This window comes from Desmodus rotundus, chromosome 7, assembly GCF_022682495.2.
Source record: "Desmodus rotundus isolate HL8 chromosome 7, HLdesRot8A.1, whole genome shotgun sequence".
In the NCBI taxonomy this organism is placed as follows: domain Eukaryota; kingdom Metazoa; phylum Chordata; class Mammalia; order Chiroptera; family Phyllostomidae; genus Desmodus; species Desmodus rotundus.
The window spans coordinates 78,139,107-78,166,885 of NC_071393.1; the positions used below are offsets into that span (position 1 = coordinate 78,139,107).

Consider the following 27,779-nt stretch of genomic DNA (forward strand, 5'->3'; position numbering starts at 1 on the left):
TATGTGTGAAATGCATTTCAGTGACTGAAATATGGTAAGTGAACAATATAGCTTGAAAAAAGCAAAGGATCTGTATTAGGAACTTCAGTTATTAAAATTTTTGGAGCACCTTACCATTTATACAAATGTTTTTCCTTTCACTTTTGTTGCAATTTAATTATTTGGGAATGAGGTCACTGTGCCCATGGAGTCTCTGTCTCCAAATCTTTCCAATCCTGCCTTGAAAGTAAAAAACCCAGGAGAGATAAACTTTGAAATGCTTAATAACAAATAGGATTACTTCCTATCACTTATTTTCCAAAGAAGAGTAGGCTTTCATCAATGGAATAAGGTTAGAGCATCATGGGGGAGGGTCAGGATTGGGACACCAACATTAACTTTTTTAGACTTTGTCCACCTAGCAATTTAGCCATGGAAAATCATTAGCCAACTCTAAATCAATGAGCAATACTAGAGGTCAGGCTTTTCTAATTAGAATCCAAGTCAAAAGGCTCCCAAGAAGTTCAACAAATAGAGAATAAAGATTCTAATCCACAGTATGACTAATTGTGGGTGGTAGTTGTTGATACAAAGTCTCTAGAACACAAACATGCTGGCAGGGCCTCGCTGGGTTCTCCACACGCCTCATCCGATCCCGTCACAAAGCCGAGACAGCTCACCCACCTGCTCCCTGACATGTAGGCCCTTAGCGAGGTCAGCCTCCATCACCAGCTCTGCTCTGCAAGGACTGAAGCGGCCCCCCCAGTGGTCCTGGAGCCTATTTCCCCAGAGCTCTATCACAGCTTTCTCAGGAGGACCACTGCAGAGTTAAGTAGAGGAAGATGTTGGAAATGGAGAGGAAGGTGTTTGATGGAAAGACAAAGAAAAGAGAGGGAGGGAGGTAGAGTCAGAGAGACAGAAATTAAAAGAGGGATGTAAAAGCAGAAGGCAGAAAAAAAAGATGGAAATTCCTAATGGCAGGGCAGACGGATTATAAATCCTTAGGACTCACCATATTCTCAATCTGCTTTCTGTGGGCAGATAACATTTCTTTGATCTTTCCATTAAGGGATTTTTAGAAACTCTTTGCTGAAAAAGCAGGTTGTCTAGCATGTGGTCACTGAGTTGGCCAAGCACAGTGCTGCAGTATGGAGGGGTATTCATCATCTCCCTTCTCTATTTCCACACCCTTCACACGTTCAGTGTCTCATTACTCTAAAAGGAATCTGAGGGTGGACCAAAGCTAGAAAGAAAAATACCTTAAGGTTCTTTAAAAAAAAAAAGATTTTATTTATTTATTTTTAGAGAGGAAGGGAGGGAGAAAGAGAGGAAGAGAAACTTCAATGTGCATCTCATGCGCCCCCTACTGGGGACCTGACCTGCAACCCAAGCACGTGCACTGAAGGACCTTAAGGTTCTTGAAGGCAAAATTAAAAAAGCATGAGAAGTGGAAAACATTTCTTAAAATAAACTATAATTGGACACCTAAGACATTATAAAAATAATGGGGTTCTTGGAAAACACTTATTATCACCACTTCTTTAAACCATTTTAATTGCCCTCAGTAGTTCAAATGGCTTGGTATTCAAGGTCAAATCTATCTAACTCTGTTCAAATGTGACATTTGAAGAAATGTATATTTAAATTCTTCCCTTTGCATTCTACTCCATCCATGTCTTTTTTTCCTCCTTCACAAGCTCTTCCCTGCAGGAACTTTCCCTTTGGTGAGCAGGAACGAAGGCCTTAGCTCTAACTAGCTCTAACACAAACTCTATACTTAGGTCTAATTTGTGCTTAACTCCAACTCATGGCCAAGTGAGGGAAAGTGCCAATGGGAAGGGGTGAAAGAAAGAGACAACTGAGTATAAGGATTGCTTTACCTAGGGTAGGAGGTGGCATCTGAGAAGATAACAGAAAATTCTTGTTTAGAACATATTGGTGCTGGGACATCAGTGGGTCATCTAAGAGGAAAAGACCTTCAGGTTTCTGGAAAGACAGGAGTGTGGGAGGAGACTTCTCAGGACCAGGATTAGAGAAAGGGATTGGATATCATCTCCATAAGAGGCGTGTGATAGGCTGCTGGGTTCATTGAGGGCCTGACTACGTGGCCCGCAGAACACAGAGTCCTTATGCCATGCCCACCAGGCCACTGCCTGTGACTTGACTTATGATACCTACAATCAGGGCACTTATGGTTAACCAGAATGTGTTAAAGGTCTGTTTTTGCTCTAAAAATCTATATGACTCTACAAGATAACCTGCTCCACACCCCTAGATAACAGCTATTTTATGACCTGGCTGGCGCCAAGGCAAGATGCAATTGAGCAAGGGAGGAACAAGAGGGCCTCCAACTACTTCTCCTGGGTACACTGATTTCTTTATCAATCTTGGAAGAAAGATAATTTCCTAATCTGTGTTCTTGCTTAGCAGATAGTGAGATAATCCATCCAACATTAGCTCAGCCACTGATGAAAAAGTTGGATTCTCACTTTGTTGGTTCTCTGCCTTTCCTCTTAATTCAGTTTCCTCTGGGCATTTCCCCTGGTTAGAGGGAACAAAGGCCGTAACTCTAGCATAAGCGCTATATCTAGCTTTATCACATGCTTAGCTTCATTTTAAATAAATTGTCAGTATTTTCTCCAGAGGTAGCTAAACGACATAAGCTGCATGAACACTGGTGGACCCAGTCAGTATTAAGGCCTTCCTAAAGCTCAAGAAGGGGTCACACGTGGAAGTGTGTCAGGGGTTTCAGAAAGATCCAGGTGTTTGAAGCCATCTAGGTCCTTCCCTCAGAGCAGGTCTTCTGTCTTAGATAATAGATTTTAGACCATATGTGTGTATATATGAGTATATGCTTCATGTATTCCATAGATTTTGATGTTTTCATTTTCATTCTGTTAAAATGTTTTCTACTTTCCCTTGTTACTTCTTTGATTTATGTGCTACTTGCAAGTATTTTTTTAATTTCCAAATATTTGGGGGACTAACAAAAAATATATTTTTTGTTAATGGTTCCTAGCTTGATGCAGATCCCGGCCTGCGGGATCCATGTGTTGTGGCAGCAATGGACAAATTCACACGGACTACAGAAATCCTGTGGAGAAAAAGGGACGGCATGGCTGCTCTCTAAGTGAGAGAGGGCGAGAGGGCCCGAGTCTGACCCCTGCCTGGACAGGCTTTTATTGCTTTTCTGGGCACATTACATCTGAGTATGGTCCTCATTTACTATGCACGGGTTCGCTGTAGGTGATTACCTTTTACAGATAACAAGGGAAAGTTGCTAATTACTTCAAAGAAAAGGATGTTACAGATCAAGGGGGAAAGTGGTTGAACTGGTTACAATCTATACTTGAGAGGTTTAGCACAGACTTTAGGAAGTTAAAGACACTTAGTAAACGTTTGCTGCCTCAATCCAGGGTGAGGGAGTTTTAGCAAAAGCAAGTCTCATAGCAGCCTAGGTACAATGCAGGCCTAATTCCCCACGGGAGAACCTGTCTGTGGGCATGGGTCCTGTGTGCCAGACCTCACAGCCACTGGCTTTTCCGAGTGGGGGCTGGGCTACATTCCCCATGCATGGAATGGTTCCCTATACTAGCTTAATATTTTTATTGTCTTAGAGTATATTTTGTACAATTTCAACTATTTTAAATATTCTAAGGGTTTTTTGTTTTTTATTTTTTGTTTTTTGTTTTTGTCCAGATTTTGGTCTATCTTGGTGAATATTCTGCTTTTGTTGGGTGAAATGTTTCAAAAATGCTACTGAGGTCAGGTAAATTAATAGTGTTGTTTAGGTCTTGTATTTCTTCATGTTCTATCAATTACTGAAAGAAGAGTATTAAACTCTCTAAACATAATTGTGTATTTGTCTATTTCTCCTTTTAATTCTGTTGGTTTTTGCCTTACATCCTTTGAAGCTACATTGTTTGGTCCAGATACATTTGGGATTGTTGAACATTCTTGGTGAATTTACTCTTTCCATTAATGTAGCATTTTTCTTTATCTCTAGCAATATTGTTTTTTTCTGAAGCCTACTTTTTCTGATATTAATATAGATACTCCAGGGTTTTAGGGTTTGGTTTTTTTGTGTGTGTTTCCATAAAATCTTGTTTTTCATCCTTTTACTTTCATTTTATGTTTTTATATTTAAAATGAGTTCCTTACAGACAGCATACAATTGGGTCTTGCTTTTATTTTTTAAATCCAACCTGGTAATCTCTATATTTTTTACTGTGTTTAGACTACTTACATTTAATGTAATTATTGATGTGGTTGGATTAAAATCTACCTCTTACTAGGTGTTTTCTGTTTGTTTAATTTGTTTATTTTTCTGCCTTCTTTTGATTAATTGATTACTTCTATTTAATTTCCACAACTGGCTGATTATTTAACCTTTAAAATTTTTTAATGGTTGCCATAGGGTTTGCAATTCATATCATTAAAGATCAGATTCTATGTCCTAATAATATCATAGGGCTTCATACGTAGTAAGAAGACTTTCTAACAGTGTACTCCACATTTTTTCCTTCAACTTTTTGATTGATTTTCAGATATTAAACCATTCTTGTATCTCTGAAATAAAATCACACTTGATCATGGTGGATGATCCTTTTAATGTATTGTTGAATTTGGTTTGCTAATATTTTGTTGAGAAGTTTTGCATCTATGTTCATCAGAGATATTGGCCTGTAATTTTCTTTTTTGTGTTGTCCTTGCCTGGTTTTGAGATCAGGATAATGGTGGCTTCATAATGAGTTTGGAAGGCATTGGCTCTTGGAGAGATAATCCTTAGCTCACCACAGCCCTGCAGGTCTCGTGCACGTGAGCCCAGCTGTTCCTCAAGGCTGAATATTTGCAGCCTTGTCTCTCAGGTGCTGGTCTTAAAAGTTGGGGTGCCCAGTGTGGAATACAAACCCTTCACTCCTGAGGGGGAATCCTCAGGTTTTGAGTTTTTTCCTGATTGTATGTTGCCATGCCAGGGGGTGAGTGGGGCTGGGAGTGAGATTTATGATAGGATTGTGTCTCAGCATTTCTTACCTGCTTCCATGTGGTTTCCCTCTTGTTTGCCTGACGTGAAGGGATTGATCCACCAGTTTTGGGGGTTTTCCCAGGTGAACTTGTTGCACATATAGCTATGTGTGTCTGTGGGAGGAGGTGAGTCAGGTTCTTCCTGTGTTACCATCTTGAACCGGAAGCCCTTTTAGTGTTTAATTTCTAGAATGTGCATTTATTTTTTTTATAGATTCTAATTGTCTTTTAAAAAACCTTTATCTTTTTATCTATTTTATCCACCTTTCCTCCTATTTTTTGAAAGAAATAATTGTATTTATTTTAAATTCCTTGATATTTCCAATACCTGAGTTATTTATGAATTTGTTTCTCTTATCTGTTTTTTCTCATGGTTTTGGTCATTTGGTCCTAATTTTAAAACATGCCTTGCATTTTTAAATTAGATGCTGGGCATTATAATTAAAAATCTGTGGAGGCTCTGGAGATGTTACATATACTTGAAGAGTGTTAGCACTTTTTTATGAGGAGTGTCAGGTAGAAATGGATCGACTTGATATTGTTGAGACTTTGCTTTATGCCTGTCATTTCACTTTGTGTTTCCTCTAGGGCATAGATTTTATTGCTAAGGTACATCTCTTATTCCTGGGGTATGGCCCTTTTAGGGTCTCAGCAGAAAGCCTGAGGTGTTTATGAAGGTCTGCATCCAGTGGGGCTTGAAATGAACACTTAACCTCTCCAGTACCACACAGTTACTGCATTTTTTTGTTGTTGTTGTTGAGTTTCTTGGTGTCTTGTTTTGAACATCTACAACTTTTAAGTTGGCCAATGATTTCAAAACATGGTTGCAGGTTTTTTCCTATTTTGTGGATCTCTCTCTCTCTCTTTTTTAAATGATTTTTCTCTCAAATTGCAGCCATTTGGGCTGCCCCAAAGTCCATCTTCTCTCTCTTCAACCTCATAAGACTCCTTGGGTATTATTTCTCTGCATTATGATTTGAAAAATAAAATGTCCTCAGAAAAAGAGCTAGTATAGAGGTAGAACTCAACTGTGCTTTCCTTCTCTCAAAGATCATAGACCTGCAATCCCTTTGTCCCTCCCTCACTCTGAAATGCTTTCAAACTGTTGGTTTGTATATTTCGTGTAGCATTTTTTGCTTTGTTAAACAGGAGGGTTAAAGACAAGCTACTTCAATAAGACCAACGTTGGAAGTCCCTTTATTCTCTCTAGTTTTGCCTGCTTCTACTAGTAATCAAGGGACAGGTAAAAGCGGGGGAATAAAATCTTATATTATTTACACTCTACTTATTTCCCAGGTGGGTTTGTTGTAGGCCACTTACTTTCTCTGGGGGTAAATCCCAGGCGCTTTAGCTTCTGTGGCAAATGAGCAGAGCTAGCCTCTAATCCTGGCTCTCCCCTACCTAGCTGTATGACTTCAGACAAATTGTTCATCTTTTTGAGTCTAATTTTCTTTGTACCTAATATAGGACTAGTAGCTGACTTGCTTATAAGAATTTTACGAGGATAAACAGTGAACGTAGAGAAAAATCTTTGGAAGACTGTAAAAGGCTGCAGAAACAGAGGCATCTCTTATTTAATTTTCACCCCACAGCCCATAAGTAGCACAAAACTGAGAATGAGGATCCCAGAATTTGGATTTGGCTTAGTCACTAACTAGCTGTTGACTCTGGGTAAATCACTTCATTCTTCCTGATCTGTAATTTGAGAGAGCTTATCAAATTATAGGTAATAAGACAAAAAGAAAACACTTAAGCAATGAAGCCCAAGTCTGTTTGTAAACCCACAGTTAATTGAAGGAAGGTACCTGCTAGATCAATTCTCTTCCTGTTGGCAGTTGGGTTATGTCAATAATACCTGCATTTAAAGGAGACGTGGATCCCTTGGACTAGTGAGATGAGTGCTGTAGCCTGCACTTAGAAGATGAACATGGATTGTTATGCCTTCTGCAGGAAAAGGAAGAGGGAAGAGGGAGGGTGAGAGAAGAGAGAGACGTGATCACTGGCATCACTGCACCTGGATGGAATGTCAGGATCTGTGCCCAGCATTACGCCTATGCCTGCCCCCAGAACTGGCAATAATCTAAGGTAAAAATAAAACCCAGAGATTAAGTGTGCGTTAGGGTGAGTAAGACGGACTTCACAGCTACAATAAAATGATAGTCAGACATCATTGAGTATCCTGCCAGTGGGGGCTGTGTTCACCTTAGGGCAGCCCAGGCTTCCTGTGAGGAGTTGCTACTCTTTGGTTCTTGAAGCCTAGAGCTAGGCAGAGTGGAGAGCGGCTGAAAGGGTAAGTCCTGAGCTTCACCCAGGAAGCGGCAGCGCTGCCGGCCTGCACCCTCCATTCTAAGAGTCCCGTCAGAAACTGGCAGGAAGAGACCTAGTAGAGTGATTAATTGATTTTGATGTATTCATTGGAAACTTCATCTACTTGATAGCAAATGTCTAGATAATATGCTTAACATTTAATGATTCAGATATTTTGAAATAATCATATTTTTGCAATAATGTAAACATAAATTTATTGAATTCCCTTCTTCCTCTGTAGTCTGTTAACAGCTCCTGCAGTGCTGAGCAGCTGTGTGTATTTTTTCTTGTTAAAAATAATATTTTAACTCCCCCCCAAACTATCAGACTGAAAAATGTCTGCAAATTTCCTGAATTATTACAATAGTAGCCCACAGCTATAAGGTCATATGCTGTTTTTCAAATTCTTTTTCTATATTAAATTACATAATTTTTATAATTTTTCATAATGATCTTGTGAGACAACATTAAGCAATTAGGTAGGGCAGAAATAACAGAATCGGGCCCAGAGGAGTGAAAGGAGTTGCTCTTATATCACTTATTTAACGAATATTTGGGGATTGCCTAATATTATGGCAGGCCTCGAGGCTGGGGATACAGTGGTGAACAAGACAGCCTGTGCTTGAGGAGATCACAGTCCAATGGGAGACATGTAAACGTTTAGAGAACTATGTCTCCTGTAGAGTTCTGCAACATTATGTTGCAGCAGGAGTACAGGGGAAGAGGTCCTAGGTCTTGTCTGCAGAGGGACAGAGAAGAAAGCTTCAGTGAAGAGGGTGGCCTTGTAACAGACACCTGAAGGAGGTGTAGGAGTTTGCTGGGTAGATAAACAGGGCAGTGTGTTCAAGTCAGAAAGAACAACATCCACACGCTCGCACAGGCACAAGGGAACAGTGTGTTTTTAGGGCACAACGTGCAGCTCAGTATTACTGGAGGGTAGGAGTAGGCAGAAACTAGTAGGCATTTTGAACAATTTGGAAGAATCCTCTTTCCCCTTCCATACATTGTCCCTGTGCCCCATCAATCACCAAATGTTCTAGACTTGTTTCCTTCTATCCAACTTTGCTACTGCTTTGGCTAGAGCCCCATCATGTCTGACCTAGACTATTGTTTTTGTCTCCTGACCGGTGTCCCTGTCCTCAATGTGCATCCTTCCAATCCGCTCTCTTCCTGCCTCCCTGTTTGGTTCTGAATAAGCCCAAACTTTGACCCTGGCTTACAGAGCCCCCCTCCTCTGGTACCTGACTTCATCTCCAGACTTATTTCTGGATAGACTAGCCCCATTCCACTCACATTTCCCCCCTTCATTCCTTAATTAATTTCTTACTTCATTTTGTCCTTTCTTATTTCCTCAGAAATTCCTCTCCATTCTTTAGCTAATTGTCGCAGCCTCCATAGGGGGCTCCTTAGGGAAGGCCACACCTCCGTGCTTTTGTTCAAGTTTCTCTCTCTGCTGGTATATCTTTCCCTTCTCCATCATTGATCCTCTACTTACCTTTCAAGATTTTACAGACTCGGCAAATGTTACCAACTTCACTAACTTTTCTGACACATCTGTGTTCCCTTAATGGTCTGTAAGTTCCTTCATAGCCAAGACAGTGTCTCATTCATCTTTGTGTCTTCAGCACCCAAAACAGTGCCTGGGCGGTAGTGAGTACTCAATAAATATTTGTTGAATGGGTTAATAAAAGACTTCCTGGCAATCGCTTGGCATTGAATCCAGTATAGCCCTACTTTCTGTTTTTTTCCCCCCTAGTAATTGTGTTTCCCACACAAAAAGCTAAGTTTTTTGAGGGCAGAAACCCTTCTCTTACTTTCTTTTACATCTCCCCAGTGCCTAATCCAGTGCTGGCTAATGCTTCTGCTCATATGCCTGTTAGGAGTTTCTGCAGACTTCTTACATCTGACCCTGCAAATTAGTAAAAATACATAACTGTTTAACTTGAGAGCTGCGCACAGAGGAGGGCCCAAGACAGAAGAGCCAATCACAGGAAAGCCAGTTCCACCCTGTCCCTTCGGAGTCTGTCCCTGTGACTGACCCCAACTCTGCCTGTGCTTACAGGAAGAAGGGTTAAATCCTGAGGGAACCAGGATCTTTTGGGGCTGAATTTTTCTTTACGTCCTTTACTGAGGAGACAGAAGGAAACCTTCAAGCTGGTGTAAGAAAGGGTATTTGGGGAGGGCAGTAACCTGATTTACCAAATTTCTTAATTGATCATATTTAGACCAAATTCAGGTTGTTCTGTGCCTATATAGGAAGGTAGTATTTTACACAACAAAAATCTCTTTATATGTGTTTAATGAAATTATATTTTAAATGCTTGAAGAGATCACATAATTAAAAAAACAATTCCATGGAGAAGGAAATTTTCTGCAAAGAGACACCTCAGAATGAGTTCATAAATTTGAATGTTTGTCTATTAGGGTTGCTTAGTATTAAACTCAAATGTTGCTTTAGTTTCTTGATTCTCTCATTTTGTTTTAAAACTTTATTTGGGATAATTAACATTCATGCTGACTGTCCTAAGTGTAGGTGTCTTTTATTTAACTAATGAGGAGCTCTCTTAAGATCCTCCAAAACCAATTTTGTGCTACAATATAGTCAGGAACTTGAAAGCCTATTAATCTTTGTTTTCTCAGCAATATGTTGGGGTCTGGAGCCTCCCCAATACTCTGCCTCCTTTTCTGCTTTCCTCTTACCTAGCACAGCTCACAGGGCCTCTCCCAGGCTAACAGGAGTAGTTGCTCTTTGAGTCTTCCTTCACGGGACCTAACAGTGTCCTTTTTAGTCTAGGACCTGGGGTCCTGGTTCAATCACTGATTCATTTCAATTCCTCCTGCCTTTTATTTCTCTTCTCCGTATTACCTATTCTTTACCTATTCACAATAGGACACAGAAGTCTATATTTCATTATTTATTATATTAAAATTTTGCTTCCAATATTCCCAATTTTCAGTTCTTAAAGAAATCAACTAAACCTCTAAACATTTTTAGCTTTGTTTTTCCTGTGGCTAACAAGCCCTAAACATTCTTCCTAGCTTGACATTATAGAATGACCAGTCTTTCAGCCTTGGCCCTGAATTTGTTTTTCAGTTGAGGAGACAGGAGATGGAGAAAACAAATGGAAGAGAGGCCACTGCTCTGTCCACAGTGCGGACTGGCATAGAGAACCCAGAGCTGGAGACCATGGTAATCCACCGGTTTAGTTTCTGCGGAGCTTTGTGGTTGACTTCAGGGCCTCATGTAGGGTCCATGGCTGCTCACAATCCCCACCAACCCTGGCAAGACCCTATGACTGACCGCAACTCTACCTGTGTTTACAGGAAGAAGGATTAAGTCCCGAGGAAACCAGTGGGACTGAAGAACAAGAACAAAACCTTGGGGATGTTCTTGGGTTTTCCACACACCAGAGGTACAGGTGTTCTGGAATGGGTTCAGTTAGGACCTAAGGAGCAAGGGTGGGTTAAATGTGGCCAGTGGACTCATAAGAGGTCAAAATCGCCCCATTGTCAGGGAGCTTGTGGTCTTATTGTGATGATAAGACTCACAGCCACCTGGTGTTACCATATGCACATCTATATTTATATGTAATTGTTACATAATCTTTGTGCTGTAAGTAATGGGAGGTGGTCAGACTGACACCAAAAATAACGACGATGAGAATAATAACAGCTAACATTGATTGAGTACTCACTATTGTGCAGCATGACTTATGTAATTAATTTAATTTTCACAGCAACGCGTGGATACTAATTTTATTCCCTTTGCTTTCAATTAGAAAACCGAGGCTTAGAAATGAACTTAGCTGTATCATTGAAAGAAAAAAAAAAGCTCTTCAGGAATACTCAGATTTGGAGATGGGGAGAAAAACAGATTAAAAAGTAGGCAGAGAGGGACCATCATGAGCGATAATAGTGAGAGTAAAAAAGTACTGTCGTTAAAGTCACAAGAGAAGGAAGTGTCAAGAATGAAGGCACTGTTCATAATGCTGTCTGAAACAGGGGTCAAGGAAGAAGTGAGAAAAATCTTTGAATCTGATAATGGGTTTGGTTCGAGAAGTGATGTCTCAGCCATTTGTTGGGTAAAATAGGTCAGATGAAAGCCATGCTGCATGGTGTGGGAACCGTGTAGATATTTATAAAAACGTGCAGAAGCCATACACTGAGAAGCTTAGACGAGGCTATTGAATAGTTTCTAAAGCTAATAGGATCCAGAGCAGCTCCCAAACAGAAGTTTATTTTTGTCTGTTTTTTAAAATTTATTTTAAAGAATTAACAGAGAAAACAAGCTTAAAAATTAAAATTCTATTTTCTTCTCCAGAAATTCACTTCTGTATACAAATTGATATATATCAACATGGGTATGTGTATATAAATTAGATAAGTTCGATCCCAGAGACACTTTCAGAGTAAAATTGACAAAATTTAGTGATTAACTGAAGGCCAACCATTTTCAGTACATACATTCAGACCTGTTTTTATCCTAACTCCTGTTCTTGGTTCCTCAGAAAATCCTTAATCTGATCCTGCAGTGGCAACTGTTTTTAGCTTCTCTTTCTTTGTATTATTATCTGATTTTAGCCACGTAAGCATATATAGTCACATCATATCCATTCCGCCACTGATGGGCACATGATTGTTTCCCTCTCTTGGCTATGGTGAATAATGTTGAAATAAGCACGGGAGTGCATACATCTCACCAACATTTTGTTTTCATTTCTTGTGGGTCCTATGGGTATATACCCAGAAGTGAAATTGTTGAATCATATGGGATCTATTTTTAATTTTCTGAAGAACCTCCATATTATTTTCCATAGTGGTTGAACCAGTTTACATTCTCTCCAAGAGAGTACAAGGCTTTCCCTTTTCTCCACGGTCTTGCCAGCACTACTGGTTTCTCAGGTCTTCCTGACGATAGCTGTTCTAACAGGTGTGAGGTGGTAGCTCATTGTGGTTTGGCTTTGCATTTCTCTGATGATTACTGATAGTGAGCATCTTTTCATGTACCTGTTGGCCATTTGGATATCTTCTTTGGAAAAAGGTCTCTTTGGTGCCTCTGCCCATTTTTTAATAGAATGGTTTGTTTTTTGTTATTGAGTTGTATGAGTTCTTTATATATTTTTGAAGCTAGGTAAAATGCAGTGTCGGATGGTGGTGAAGGGCTCAGATTCTGAAGTGGGACTGCCTGAGTTTATTGTCTTTACTCTTCCAGCTTCCATTCCCTTGGGAAAGTTACTTAACCACTGTTTTCCAGTTTTCACATCTATAAAATGGGAATGATAATAGTAACAACCTCAAGAATTCTTAGGAGGAGTCAATGAATTACTATTGGTAAAGTTCTTAGAAAGTGCTCAGCACATAGAGAGCACTGCATAAATGCTCATTAAATCAAATTTGAATAGTCTTACCTGTTGGGCATCTGCTCTCAGGCCCTGCCTACCCAGGGATTCTTAATGTTTTCCTCTTGGTCTGTCAATGCATAGCTGATTGACTGTTAAGAGTTACGAGTTTGTGTGGTATTTGAGAAGGTATGGTCAAAGCTTCCTCTCAGAAGAAAAAAACCCTTTTCTGAATCTGGAAGCTAAGCAATGCCTTGTCCCTGGGAAACAGGAAAGGAGTAGGTCCAGGATTTTCTCCCTGATGTGACCATTGTCTACCTCTGTGGTAGGAGATTACCAGGAATATTGCCCGTCTAGGTTGGGTAGGGTTGTTCTGACCTACTGCCCATTGGCAGGGTTCCATCTGGCCTTACTGGCATTGCCGGAACACTACCTAATGTCCCCCTGGCTGAATAATTTTCCTTCTTGATTAAGAGAAAATTCTTCCTCAGGCCAGGTAATCTAAGTTCTGGAATTGATACAAATGGGGGGGGGGGGAATAAGTTTTGTATCTTAATTTTTGGGTTCTCCTCAGGAGGAGCCTACAACCTTTCACCAGGGTGAGAAGTTTCTGCAAAACACATGCCAGCTTGTTCAAGAAGATCCTGCTGTGCCTCTTGTGTTTAGGTGAGGGGTTGAGAATTCCTGGAAGTGAGAGATGTAATCGTTTTAGGAAAGTGACCTTGTGTTAAGACATTTCTAGGTGGAATACAACTTTATTCACAAACTGATCCAAAGGGCTCTTTGATGTATAGATCTTAATACTGGCTTTGTAGTTGAACTGCATTTATTGAGTTGCATTTCCAGGATAAGTAAAATCTGAGCAGAAATTGTCTTTCAAAATTGTTTGATAGACTTAAATATTTCAGAGAATCTGGGCTTGTCTCTATTTTGGTGTCTTGATTCGATGCTGGGCATGGTTTTTCCAGTTTTTATAAGAGAATCCTGTAGTATACATAACTTATTTGCTAGTAAGTTATGCTAGTAAGTTTGCTAGTAAGACCAATGATATAAAATATTTTTTAATATAGTAAACCTCTATTTAAAATATACTGTCAGTGATATATGGGACTTTGGCATCAACATTAGAGGTAGTTGGTATGATGAGAACAAAAATTTTAGGTATGATGAGAAAAAAAAAATTTATTTGGGGGTCAGTCAAGGAGCCATGGGGTGAGGACTGTATGGCTGTACACTAAGTCCTCATTTAACACTGTCAATAGATTCTGTTACTTTAAATGGAATGCGGTATAATGAACCAATTTCACTAGAGGCTAATTGATATAAACAAGAGTTAAGCTCCTATGGCATCTCATCCACATTATAATGAAAGACATCGTTAGAGGACTTGCTATGCATCCTAGTAGTAGCCTTGTTTATGTGGTTTTGCTCAAGAGGAAAGATTAAAATGACTGGGATTATAAAGTTTCAGAAAAGATGACTTTTGGAGTATCTCATGCAGGATCCTGATCAAATCTACTTCAAGGGAAAAAAAATTATCAGAGTAAATTTAAGGGGGGGGTCATTAAAGACAAGTGAAAACATGTATCATTCAAACTAAGTTGGACACTCCTTAGGTATCCTCAAGAAGAAAACAGCCATCTAGCCTGGCCTTGAGAACTGTAGCTCAGTCAGGGGCTGGGCAGCAATGTAGCTGGAGGGTTTTTCTTGCTTTAAGTCCCAGACTTTCAGGACTAGAGCTTCATTTGCCTCTGGGGAGCTCTGACTTGCTCATCCTTACTCTGCATCTTGTCCTTTTAGCTTATACAGCCTACTTCCTGGCAGCCTGCATCTTGGATTTCCAGAGGGCACTGGCCTTATTCGTCCTCACCTGTTTGGTGCTCTTGGTCCTGGTTCACCACTTTCTGAAACCATTCTTTGGCAAAAAATTAACAAGATGTTTGAAGCCATTTGAAAACTCCCGTCTGAAGCGTTGGATGAAATGGTGAGTTAAGAGAAGAATCTCAATACCCTTGGCCCCCAAACTCGTCCCAAACCGAGTCTGCTTCCCTTTTTCTCCTGTGACAGTTCCTGAGCTGTCTCTCAGACCTTCACCTATGCTTTTCAAAATCAATGCTTGGAGAGCAATAGAAACAGACCTCTGAGTACTGGGCTTCATTTTCTTGTAGCCTCGTGTATCAACATTGCTAGGGGGCAAAATGGGTTAAGTTTCAGAAAAGAGTTTCAGTCTGTTTATTTTCAGGGTCTGCGACAGAAATAAGGAAAACCATAGTTTTCTGCAATGAAATAATCAAAACAAAGAGGCCTGCAGCTGCATTACACTTTCAAATTGATTTGATGGTTGTTTTACTTCTAGTCCCCCAGGCGTTCCGCACCCGTTGGTGTCTTTTACAATTCCTTAGAGTATAACCAGCAAACTTATTGTTCAGTGAATACTGAACTGGATCCTACAGCAGCCGCAGCTCATCTAACTAGCTGTATAGCATGCACATGTCCTTTGATCACAGGCCTGGAGTGACAGATTAACTTTCAGACTCCCTATAGAGTTCCTCTCTTCTGCCTGTTCTCCAATGGATGCAAAGAAAACAGGTGTTAAGAATGTTTGTAACAGCAACTATTTGGAGAAATGCATGAGACCACAACCTAAATTTTGGATCACTGATTTATTTGACACTGGGGAGACAAAGCTAAAATGACACTGTGTATTAGCAGGACAGATTCTGGAAGCCAGATTCACCTTAAATGAGAAGAGCTCACAGTAAGAACAGCTCCAAAATTCAACCTTGGTTTACAAAGCATTTTTCCATTGTTTTTGTTCCTGAGGCATCTCAATGGACAATGTGCTCTTTTTGTTTTGTTTTCTTTTCATGTGCACTCTCCCTTCTAATTCTTTTTAAACGACTTCACACTCGGACATGAGGAATCCAGTCTCTGTATTTATCAAGCATGTTTGGTACAAGGGACCATAAGACCATAGGGGTTGATTTGTGGCTTAGTCTTTACTCTTGCCCTTGGAATGGTTGGTAATTGGGTGAGGATTCATGGGGACCATGCATACATTTCCTCCTTTTAAAAATATTCTGGTTATTGAGGCTTCTGGCCAAGATGGAGGTGTACGTAGACACACTGCGCCTCCTTGCACAACCAAAAGGACAACAACAATTTAAAAACAAAAAACAACCAGAACTGACAGAAAATCGAACTGCATGGAAGTCCAACAACCAAGGAGATAAAGAAGAAACATTCATCCAGACCGGTAGGAGGGGCAGAGTCGGGCAGCCAGGGCAGAGAGGACTCGCAGCAGGGCGGTGGTTGGTGGACCCAGGGAGGTGGCGGATTGTGGAATGAATGGGGCAGGCAGTGCGACAGCTAGCAGACCTTGTAGCCCCACATTTGTGCATAGATAAACTGGGAGGAACAGTGGGGGAGCAAAACAGACTGCACAACCCAGGGCTCCAGCTTGGGGAAATAAAACCTCAAACCACTGATTGAAAACACCCGTGCGGGTTGAGACAGCAGCAGGAGAAACTCCCAGCCTCACAGGAGAGTTCGTTGGAGAGACCCAAAGGGGCCTAGAGCATGCACAAGCCCACACACTCGGGAATCAGCACCAGAGGGGCCCAGTTTGATTGTGGGTAGCCGAGGGAGTGACTGAAATCCGGCAGAGAGTGGAGCAGGGGCCATTGATCCCTCTTGGCCCCTCCCCCCCCAGCACAGCAACCAGCGTTACCCTGCCCCTGGTGAACACCTAAGGCTCCGCCCCTTTATGTAACAGTCACGCCAAGACAAAAAAATGGCCCAAATGAAAGAACAGATCAAAGCTCCAGAAATAATACAACTAGGCAATGAAGAGATAGCCAACTTATCAGATGCACAGTTCAAAACACTGGTAATCAGGAAGTTCACAGAATTGGTTGAATTTGGTCACAAATTAGATGAAAAAATGAAGGCTATCCTAAGAGAAATAAAGGAAAATGTACAGGGAACCAATAGTGATGCGAAGGAAACTGGGACTCAGATTGACGGTGTGGACCAGAAGGAAGAAAGAAACATCCAACCAGAAAAGAATGAAAAAACAAGAATTCGGAAAAGTGAGGAGAGGCTTAGGAACCTCCAGGACATCTTGAAACGTTCCAACATCCGAATTATAGGGGTGCCAGAAGGAGAAGAGGAAGAACAAAAAATTGAAAACTTATTGGAACAAATAATGAAGGAGAACTTCCCTCATCTGGCAAAGGAAATAGACTTCCAGGAAGTCCAGGAAGCTCAGAGAGTCCCAAAGAAGCTGGACCCAAGGAGGAACACACCAAGGCACATCATAATTACATTAGCCAAGATGAAACAGAAGGAGAGAATCCCAGAAGCAGCAAGAGAAAAGGACACAGTTACCTAAAAAGGAGTTCCCATTAGACTGTCAGCTGATTTCTCAAAAGAGACCTTACAGGCAAGAAGGGCTGGAAAGAAGCATTCAAAGTCATGAAAGGCAAGGACCTACATCCAAGATTACTGTATCCAGCAAAGCTATCATTTAGAATGGAGGGGAAGATAAAGTGCTTCTCAGATAAGGTCAAGTTAAAGGAGTTCATCATCACCAAGCCCTTATTATATGAAATGTTAAAGGGACTTATCTAAGAAAAAGAAGATAAAAAATATGAACAGTAACAATGACAGCAAACTCTAAGTTATTAACAACCACACCTAAAGCAAAAACAAAAGCAAACTGAACAAACAAGTAGAACAGGAACAGAACCACAGAAATGGAGATCACATGGAGGGCTATCAACAGGGGAGTGGGAGGGGGAGAGAGGGGGGAAAGGTACAGAGAATAAGTAGCATAAATGGTAGGTAGAAAATAGACAGGGGGAGGGTAAGAATAGTATAGGAAATGTAGAAGCCAAAGAACTTATAAGTATGACCCATGGACATGAACTATAGAGGGGAATGTGGGAGGGAGGGGGTGGGCAGGATGGAGTGGAGTGAAGGGGGGGAAATGGGACAACTGTAATAGCATAATCAGTAAATACATATTTTTAAAAAGTAAAAAAAATATTCTGGTTATTCATTAGTACCAGCTTAAAGAATGAGTCTTTATTTCACATCTTACTGATGTGGAAGCTTGAGGAAGGGAGGCCATGGGATTTGCATCCTCATGTTTGACTCTTTTGACTTCATTCTGTGAGTAAGAGAATTGAAGAGAGAGCTGCTAGATAGGAAACCACCAGATGAGTGTTTTTCCAAGATAGGTCTCTATGTCTAATCTACTGAGTTATTTCACTTACCCTTGGGGTTAACTTCCATTTTTTAGAGGTAAGATTAATTGTTTGTTATTCATTTATTGAGTTGATGACATGGTAATGGCATTCTCTCTTCAGGGTGTTCGCTGGAGTCTGCCTGGTTGGCTTTATCCTGTGGCTGGCTCTAGACACAGCCCAAAGGCCAGAGCAGCTGACGTCCTTGGCAGGAATCTTCCTGATCATCCTCATCCTCTTTGCTTGCTCCAAACACCACAGCGCAGTGAGTTTGGGTGATGCAGGGTGGGCCAAGGGTTGTGTATTACTGATTACAAAGTACATGTGTCAAACATTGATTACAAAGGTAAAACTAAGTTCTTTATAATCTCTGGAATTTGCTTTTTTGATCCTTTTACTCCTAAGAGAAGTTTTAAAGTTCTCGAAGGCCCTAGACCACTTATTTTCACATAATAAATTATAATCCATTAGTGAGCCTTGATATGAAATTTGTGGATCTAAGTCAGTGTAAAAAAGAGGACAGAGAGAAAAAAAAGGATAGAAAGAAAATAGAATACAACAGGGAATCAGATTGCATGTGCTAGTAATATTGAAGTATTGGATTTGATGCTTTTATTTGTATATCTGTATGTACACACATGTCATCTAATCTATAGACATAGTTTTATAAATCATATGGACATATGTGGCTCTGACTTATTAGTAACTTGTTCCCTCCTGTTCCCTACTCCATCTTACCCCATGTTTCCTGATAACATCGTAGGTTAGTTTCACCCTCAGTACATGTACCCTTGTTTAAAACTCCAACCAGGTAACGAACAAGTAGGATTTCGAACACACATTGAAATAATGTTCTTGTTGGCCCCAGGTGTCCTGGAGGGCAGTGCTTTGGGGCCTAGGTCTTCAGTTTGTCTTAGGGATCTTGGTCATCAGAACTGATCCTGGATTTAATGCATTTCAATGGCTGGGAAACCAGATTCAGGTATGACAAGTCGAATGAGAGGGCTTTGCTCTTTTAGAACCCTAGAGAAAGGAGATTTGGGGGAAGCCTGCAGAGATTGGACTATGTCTTGATGTTGATGGTGGCAGATCTGGTGGGAAAGGAAAGGGTATCCTGGGGTACCACTCATCATATGAATAAAGAGAACTGTACTGCTGAGTCCTCTGTCATTCAGTGAGCAGCTCTTGGGGATGTGGCCTGCCCCCAGGTTGTCAAAGGGAAGCCAACTTCAGAAATAGCAGTAGGACCTAATCATGCATGAGGCTGATCGCATATTCCTCCGTATCCTCCCTGGGTTCACTCTTGTTCACTCTCTCTCCTTACAGATTTTCCTGAACTACACTGTGGCTGGCTCCAGTTTTGTCTTTGGGGATATGCTGGTCAAGGATGTCTTTGCTTTTCAGGTCATATCTGTTTTGTGGGCAGGAATGAGGGTCACTGTGGGGAGAGGGGTAAAGCAGAGATTGCAAATGTATGCCCAAGAGATCAGCCAATCTCTATACCAGTTTGAGCCTAAGAAGAGGATTTGATCCCACCAGTAGAAGGAACAGCACCAGTCTCTCGCCCTTTGATCATTTCCATACTGAAAGTGGAATAAAATAGGAGTGGGGGAGAAAGGCTCAGAAAAACATCTCCTGTGGCTTGGTACAAATGGGATAATAGGTATGTGATACATTTAAAATTTATTCCTAAAGTAGCTTGTGTTGAAGTATCCACTGAGTATCTACACTGTATGAGCTGCTCTTGGGAGGCTGAGAGCTTAATTTAGAGCCTGAAAGGCAGTCTGTTTATGGCGCACACATTCACACAGCAGTCCTTCCTCACCAGCGAGGGATGCATTCCAAGATCCCCAGTGGATGCCTGAAACCTCAAGTAGTACCAGACCCTACATGCACCATGTTTTTTTCCATATACATAGCTACATACCTTTGATAAAGTTTAATTTAGAAATTAGGCAATTTCACAGATAGGAGATTCATTCTTACCATAGATCTTAGCAACCTTAGCATACATGTTTTTCCTTACTAAGTTGAGAATGTAGACTTTTTCTCTTAAAGAAAGCACTTTACAGGTTGTCTTTGGCATATTCAAATTGCCAACATCACAACTGTTGTGCTTTGGGCCATTAAGTAAATAAGGGTGACGAGAACACATGCGCTGAGATACCATGATGGTTGTCTTCCTGACAACCTAGATGGCTGCTAAGTGTGACTACTGGGCTGGCGGGTGGCATGTAGACTAGACAAAGGGATTGTTCGTGTCCCAAGCAAGACAGAGCAGGACAGCATGAGATTCCATTACACTATTCATAATGGCACGCAATTTAAAACCTATGAATTGTTTACTGTGGGAATTTTCCTTTACATATTTTCTAACCATGGTTGACTGTAACTGATACCACGGAAAGTGGAACCGTGGATAAGAAGGACCGCTGTACTATTTCATTAGTTGCCTGTCATTACCATTACAGGCATTACCGATCATCATTTTCTTCGGATGTGTGATGTCCATTCTCTACTACCTGGGCCTTGTGCAGTGGGTAGTTCAGAAGGTGAGTCATTCTCCTACACCACTCAGGATGTGGGCCTTCATCTTGTGATCTGTCAAGAAGCATGAAAATGACACTTCATTTGGAAAAATGCTCCTGTGTAAGATCTAGATGTTAGAACCAATGTAAAAAGGCAAACTTTCAAGCATGTCTGGTATCAGATGGTTAGGCCCATGTTCTAGGCTGGCTGACGGACAGAGCAAGAAGAGAAAATGGGCTGGACTGCCATTTCATACTGACTTTTAATCTACATGTGCTGGAAGCCAAGAGTCCTGAGTTCTGGTCCAGGCTCTGTTTGTAACTTGCTCTGTGGCTTTGGGCTTGTCACTCCATTTCTCTAGGTCTTAGTTTCCTTACCAGTAAAATGGGCGTGGGGGGTTTGCTGGGTACTCTCCAAGATTCCTGCTAATGCTAATGGTTTATGCTTTGTATCCCTTTAGATTGCCTGGTTTTTGCAAATCACCATGGGCACCACTGCCACAGAGACGCTGGCTGTGGCAGGAAACATCTTTGTGGGCATGGTGAGTACCCTGAGGCCTTCTGCTCTTTTCTTTATTTTTTAAAAGATTTTATTTATTTATTTTTAGAAAGAGGGGAGGGGCAGGAGAAAGAGAGGGAGAAAGACATCAATGTGTGCTTGCCTCTTGCGCACCCCCTACTGGGGACCTGGCTCGCAACCCAGACATGTGTCCTGACTGGGAATCCAGCCAGCGATCCTTTGGTTTGCAGGCTGGTGCTCAATCCACTAAGCCATACAAGCAAGGGCTGCTCTTTTTTCCTGAAGAACAAATAGTGTGGAGGAAAACAGGTTGAGAAAAGTATTTTCCTTCTGAAAAGTCAAATAAATGAACTGTATGGGAAGCCAATCAGTGACGAAAGAAAACTTAGATGTTCAAAGGAAACTCAGTTCATTGCTTTTACCCTTCATGTGTAAGAATACTTACCTGGGCTGACTTAGTTTGGACATCCTTAATCACCAACGCAACTTAAAAAAATTTTTTTTTAATTGATTTGAGAAAGCAAGAGAGAGAGAGTTTGAGCTTTGTTGTTCAACTTATGTATGCATTCATTGGTTGATACCTGTATGTGTCCTGACTGGGGATTGAACCCACATCCTTGGCATATTGGGGTGATGCTCTAACCAACTGAGCTACCTGGCCAAGGCCAATCCAATGACTTAAACACAGGAATTTAGGGAAACATCCTGGTCCAAATCTAATCTGCCTTCAGTGTCTATGAAGGATATTTGCTCTCTGTTCTTGTTTCTCCTGTGATCCTTGTTTTCCAGGGTCTCTAAGGAGCTAATAGCCTGCCTTGCTCAGTGCTAACACCAAGGCTCTTCCCTTTAATACATTGTTTGATACATTTATATGGAATAGGTGCTCCGTATGTGCTATTGACTGATTAGTTCAATGTTAGGGATAATGGCTTGTCAAATTGACAAGGAGTTAGTATTGAGGTCTTTCTCTCTCAAGGCCTTAGTTGGAGTAACTGTTTCTGAAATGTTTTCAGAGTACTTCTGCATACTCCCACCATAGCATTCCACATTTTACTGAGATTATCCATAATCAGCTTAGTTTTTAATGCTAGACTATAAGCTCCTAAGAATAAAACTCTGCCTTATTTATATTAATATCCCTAATACAAGACTAGGCACATAATTGCCACTCATTAAATGCCATTATCTTAGGTTGATGCTAAATATATTTTACAGAGTTGGATCTTTATAATTTCATCAAATTTTCACAAACATTATTTCTTTTGATTCTTTCATCAACATTGGGCTTTAATGATCTATTTTGCATTTCATTTAATAAGTACTTTTTAAGCAACTAATTTGTAGTCAGGAAGTGCACTATACTTCATACAGTCATTCATTAAGTACATCAGGTCCTTGAAGAATGTCTGGACAAAAAGTATTTCATTCATCTCTCCCTGCCTGGCTTATTTCACTTAGCATAATGCTCTCCAGTTCCATCCATGCTGTCGTAAAGGGTAGGAGCTCCTTCCTTCTCTCTGCAGTGTAGTATTCCATTTATGATCTCACCTTTAACTGGAACATAATCAACAAAAGAAAAAAGCAAACAAAATATAACCAGAGACATTGAAATTAAGAATAATCTAACAATAACCAGAGGGGAGGGGGGAGAAGACGATGGGGGGAAGGGCTTTCAGGAACTACTAAAAAGGACACATGGACAAAACCAAGGGGGAGGGTGGAAGCTGGGGAGAGAGGTAGGTTTGGCTGGGGTGGGCGGGGAGTGGTGAGGGAAATTCCAGACAACTGTAATTGAACAAAAATAAAATAATTTAAAAAAAGTATTTCATTCAACTTTGTTTTCTTATAAAGTTGATGAGATGTCAGAGGAACTTAACTCTTGTTTATATCAATTAGTTTATGGTAAAACTGGTTTCATTATACATTATTTTGCTTCAAGTTGCAGAACCTATCAAAGTTAAGTGAAGAATCACTGTGTATGATTTTAGACATGGAGAACATACCAAAAAATATATACCATTTCCCTTCCATAGTATTTTAAAATTTAAATAAATGAGACAAACAGCTATGAAAACAGATGAGAACAATGCCAGCTGGGGGCTGATTAGGTGCCAGAGAGAGTGAGGCAGGTGCTGGGAGGGCATAAAAGCAGCACTCTATGCTGGAAGGGCACTCACACTAGAGGGATGTATCCCGGGGTGGGCGCAGGCACTTTGGGGTGGGGAGTCACATGCTCTCAAATCTGACTTGCTTCTCCTTCTTCACAGACAGAGGCACCTCTGCTCATCCGTCCGTATCTTGCAGACATGACACTCTCTGAAATCCACGCAGTGATGACTGGCGGGTTTGCCACCATCTCAGGCACTGTGTTGGGAGCCTTCATATCCTTTGGGGTAGGCATAGTCTGATCACTCCTGGGTGAGCCCACGTCTGGGTTCTGCAGATGCCGATTCCTAAGTCTACTCTTACAGATCGAAGCATCATCCTTGATTTCTGCATCTGTGATGGCTGCCCCTTCTGCTCTCGCCTTGTCAAAGTTGGTATATCCAGAAGTGGAGGAATCCAAGTTCAAGAATAAGGAGGGTGTAAAGTTATCCCGTGGGTAAGTCCATATAATTGGGGAGATGGTGAGGTCAGGTGCAGACTCAAGGGTAGTGCTGTGATGGCAGAGGCTTCAAGTCTCCTGGAGAAGGAGTAATCTGATACCATATCCGCTCTTGTCTACCTCTGCCTCTAACTAATCATGCTGATTTTGTTTGTTTGTTTCACCTTCCACCTGCCTCTGTCTTCTGCATACCAGTATCCTCTGTCCTTGGTGTCAGTGCAATTTCATGGCAATTAAGTCTGCTGGTGCTTCAGTGTACTTTCTACCAAAAGGGTCACTAAGAAACCCCATCACCTCTCAAGCTGGTCTGGCACCCTCCTCCTGCACTCCTGCACAGAGGGAAAGTGGGATTTCTCTTCCGTGAGGGCCTGAGACTAATCCAGACACCATATCCCACTCCTATGCCCAACAACCACAGGAAAGAGAAGAATATCCTAGAGGCTGCCAGCAATGGAGCCACAGATGCCATAAGCCTTGCTGCTAATGTAGCAGCCAACCTGATTGCCTTTTTGGCGGTGTTGGCCTTCATCAATGCTGCCCTCTCCTGGTTAGGAGAATTGGTAGACATACAAGGGCTCACTTTTCAGGTAAAGAATTACATTTGTTGGGTTGTCCCTCTAGAGCGTATTTAAGTAGTCCTTGAAATGTACATGCCCTCCTGACGCTCTCTTTTAATGCACACAGTGAGCTAAAAGAGAGCGTGGATAGAAGGGTGGAAGGGCTGAGTTAGGGCTCCAGAGAAAGTCCTTGTGTCTTGACCTGTGTTATTTGTTCTTTCTTTTCCTGGGGTATCTCTTTCTTTTCACCTAGGTGATTTGCTCCTACGTCCTAAGGCCCATGGTTTTCTTGATGGGTGTTGAGTGGGCAGATTGTCCAATGGTGGCTGAGATGGTGGGGATCAAGTTCTTCACAAATGAGTTTGTGGCCTACCAGCAACTATCTCAATACAAGAACAACCGTCTCTCCGGAGTGGAAGAGTGGATCGGAGGCAAGAAACAGTGGATTTCTGTAGGTGACAATCCAGAAAAGCATAAATTGTCTTTGGGCAGACAGAAAGTGTTACACCAAAGTTTGTTTCCCACCCATGGATCCCTTTCCAGTGTCCCAGCCTAACCACAAAGCCAGCGTAATGCTATGCTTAGCTCCGGTGCCCCAGCTGCCCTGAGGTCTGTGTGCCATTCCTCTCCTGCACTCTGACCCAACTTCTATCTGTAAGGGACTTGTTGGGGCTTTATAGGTGAGGCAGTCCAGAATGGACACTATTTTTGATGGCCTAAGGTTCCCCTCTTCATTTATAAGTTTAAATTGCTATAAATTGATCTCATTTTCTCTCTTCCTCTGTCTCTCTCTTCCCTCTCAATCATCCTCATTCCTAAGCCTTCTTCTTATTCATGAAGAAGAGAGAGAAGAGACTCTTGTTATTCAAAAGAGACTCTTCTTATTCAACAAGAAGAGTGTTGGGTAAAGAGGCCCATGGTGGTTTCCATATCCTTATTCCTGTGATAACTCAGAAAATGATTATTTTCTGAGCATCTTTTCCACATGCCTTAGGGTAGTGTGGACAAGATTGGAGTTTCCATGTTCTTTGGAACTTCTATCATGATTATATGACTGCATATATGGAACTGCATTTGTTTACTTATTTATTTTTGTTTTGCCTAGGTGAGAGCTGAAATCATTACAACATTTTCACTCTGTGGATTTGCCAATCTTAGTTCCATAGGAATCACACTGGGAGGCTTGAGTGAGTCCATTCATTTTCTCAGCTACGCTATAAGTCAGCCCGACCCCAGCTTCTGTAGCAGGCAGTCCTGGTGCTCCTGTACAAGTTGAGACCAGATAGAGAAGCTGACATGAAATGAGCCCTCTCAGGCACAGTTAGTTGGAGTTAACGTAACCATGCTACCCGGGTATGCATGGAGCCCAGACTGAGTTTACCACCTTGATTTCTGTTATTCCTTTTCCTTTTGACTGGAGGCCCGAAAGACCTATTTTATTTTTATTTTCCTTTTGAGGAAGATAATGATATTACTTTTACTTTGCCATTAAATGGGCATAGTGCATATATAAATAAAGATATTTTGTTTTTTATTCAGTAGCAAAGGTACTTTCTGAAATTAGGCTGCCCACCAGTTGTTTTCACAGAAATTGCACAAGGAACCAAAAGACAAATAAAATCATCAGACACATAAGGCGATACATAGTAAGAGCGAGTGGTGTCAAATGTTGGACTAAAAGCTATAAATCACCAGGGGTGGGAGAAGTGAGTATTGGAAGCAGACACAGATATATTTGATTGCTGAAGATATTGCTGAATGTGGGTGATGATTGGATGAAAAAATATGAGAAAGTGGAGTTGTCCTTGAGGGCAGGGGCAGGGAAAATGACTAGCAGATTTGAAGAGTTTGGAAGATCCAAGTTAGAAATACAGTATAAGAAATACAGCTCAGTGCGTCCTTTTATTGTTACTCATATTCTGCAGTAGAATCATTCAGTTGATTTATTTGGTAGCTGATTGAACAATTTAAAGGTAAAACAATTTCCTTTTGGTTTAATCATTCCCTTTGTTAAATATCTGTCTGCACTGTTCTAGTTCTGACGCCCTATCACTGTCTGATTGTGAGATTGCGTCTGACAGAGGGATGTGCACCATGTGACTAAGGCATAGGAGAATGTTGCCGTCCTTATCTCTCTGGCTCAAAACAGTCCATCTAATTCTGGTCCCAGATCTCAACTAGGGAACACCCAGGCATGTGTGCCTGTCTGGAGCAAACCAGAGTTTTGCTTGACCCAGATATCTTGGGAGAGTTCTTGGAACCACTGAGGTTAGGGTCAAACATTCCTTGACCTGGGAATGTCTGAGTTAGTGAACCCTCAGGACTAACGTATACACACACGTCTTAGGGTACTGCTGGCCAGCCTCTGGTCATTAGTGGTAAAAAAAAAAAAAAAAAAAAAGCTATTCATCTGCATTTGTTCTTGTGTATTCTTCAGTTGGAGCTCATGGGGAAACCTGGATTGGCTGATGAGAAAGAGATCAAGTTATTTTGTTTTGTTGTCTGCAGCATCAATGGTACCCCACCGGAAGAGTGACTTGTCCAAGGTTGTGGTCCGTGCCCTCTTCACAGGAGTCTGTGTATCCCTTATCAGTGCCTGTGTGGCAGGTAGGTAACTCAGCTTAGTCTCTTGGCAGAAATCACATACCTAGATCCTTATAAGATCTCTCTCAGAATATCAGTTTAACCATCCATCTCACAGATGCATAGAAAAGGCACCCAATCTACAATGTTCTCAGTTTACACCCAAATTATTAAGAGCCTTCAGGAACGTGTATAAGTCTTCCCCTTAGTATCTCTGTCTCTTTTGTCCAGGGATCCTCTATGTTCCCAGAGGAGCTGAAACTGACTGTGTCTCCTTCCTAAACACAAGTTTCACCAATCGAACCTACGAGACCTATGTGTGCTGCAGACAGCTCTTTCAGAGGTGAGTGAATATGAGAATCCCAGCCCCTCCTTTTATATGCTATCCTCCACCCAGGCATCTTCTGGGCGCAGGTAGAAATGAGGTCTGAGAGTAATCATGGGAATGCTGAATAGAATGTTTAAGAAGGAAGATGGGTATTTGTGGTGGTCTAGATTTATGTTATTTTCTCTTACCTTCATATTCATTATCTCTAGTATAGACAAGTGACAGATTTTACCTATACTGGTGGGACACTGAGAAGTGGAAGGGCAGGGGAATAAGAAAGGACATGTGACTTCCCTGACAAGAAGTTACTGTATTTATTGTGACTGGAATATTGTAGGTGAAGACTTGGCAATGCTCCTAAGTGGCTAAAAAATTGTGGGTTTCGTCAGACAGAAATGATGACTGAAAGAGGATAAAGCTGAATCAATAAAATCATAATGCATTCATATAGAGTAAAAATGAATCTGTTTACCAATTTCTGGGATATTATACCAGTAGTTTTCTGGTTTCTCATGTAAGAAGCATGAAAGTCACCACTCCATTCTAACAAGTTAAAAACTATATAATCTGAAAAAGCAATAATTCTTAGATTCATATGAGAGGTGAGGACCCAGGGCAAACCACTGCCCCCAATATTGGACAGACAGGTGAATACAGGGAGTCATGATTACTGGAACAGAAACTCATGAGTGGAAACTGCTGAAGAAACCTATGCAGGGGGAGGAAAACCTGAAACTGTAATTTCTGGAGGAATAGTGA

At 41.2% G+C, this 27,779-nt stretch overlaps 1 protein-coding gene across 8 annotated transcripts in view; it reads left to right on the forward strand.

Annotated features, from left to right (window-relative positions):
• Nucleotides 1-6,888: 6,888 nt before the first annotated feature.
• Nucleotides 6,889-27,779, forward strand: part of SLC28A2 (solute carrier family 28 member 2) — a 71,678-nt gene continuing 50,787 nt past the window's right edge. For 5 of the 8 annotated variants that reach the window (XR_006656593.2, XM_024568161.3, XM_045201973.2 and 2 more), the window contains exons 1-17: nt 9,368-9,470; nt 10,406-10,501; nt 10,636-10,724; nt 13,225-13,316; nt 14,451-14,634; nt 18,023-18,164; nt 18,768-18,881; nt 19,226-19,303; nt 20,371-20,451; nt 20,889-20,969; nt 23,215-23,340; nt 23,419-23,549; nt 23,971-24,139; nt 24,363-24,560; nt 25,215-25,296; nt 26,618-26,716; nt 26,924-27,035. Coding sequence is in view for 7 of the 8 variants with exons in the window: in XM_024568161.3 (XP_024423929.2) it covers nt 10,421-10,501; nt 10,636-10,724; nt 13,225-13,316; nt 14,451-14,634; nt 18,023-18,164; nt 18,768-18,881; nt 19,226-19,303; nt 20,371-20,451; nt 20,889-20,969; nt 23,215-23,340; nt 23,419-23,549; nt 23,971-24,139; nt 24,363-24,560; nt 25,215-25,296; nt 26,618-26,716; nt 26,924-27,035 (1,859 nt within the window). In the remaining variant the exon portion in view is untranslated. Of the gene's footprint in view, nt 7,090-7,163; nt 7,295-9,367; nt 9,471-10,405; nt 10,502-10,635; nt 10,725-13,224; nt 13,317-14,450; nt 14,635-18,022; nt 18,165-18,767; nt 18,882-19,225; nt 19,304-20,370; nt 20,452-20,888; nt 20,970-23,214; nt 23,341-23,418; nt 23,550-23,970; nt 24,140-24,362; nt 24,561-25,214; nt 25,297-26,617; nt 26,717-26,923; nt 27,036-27,779 lie in introns of those variants that run through there. The other 3 variants (XM_045201970.2, XM_045201972.2, XM_045201975.2) reach the window with 3 other exon arrangements.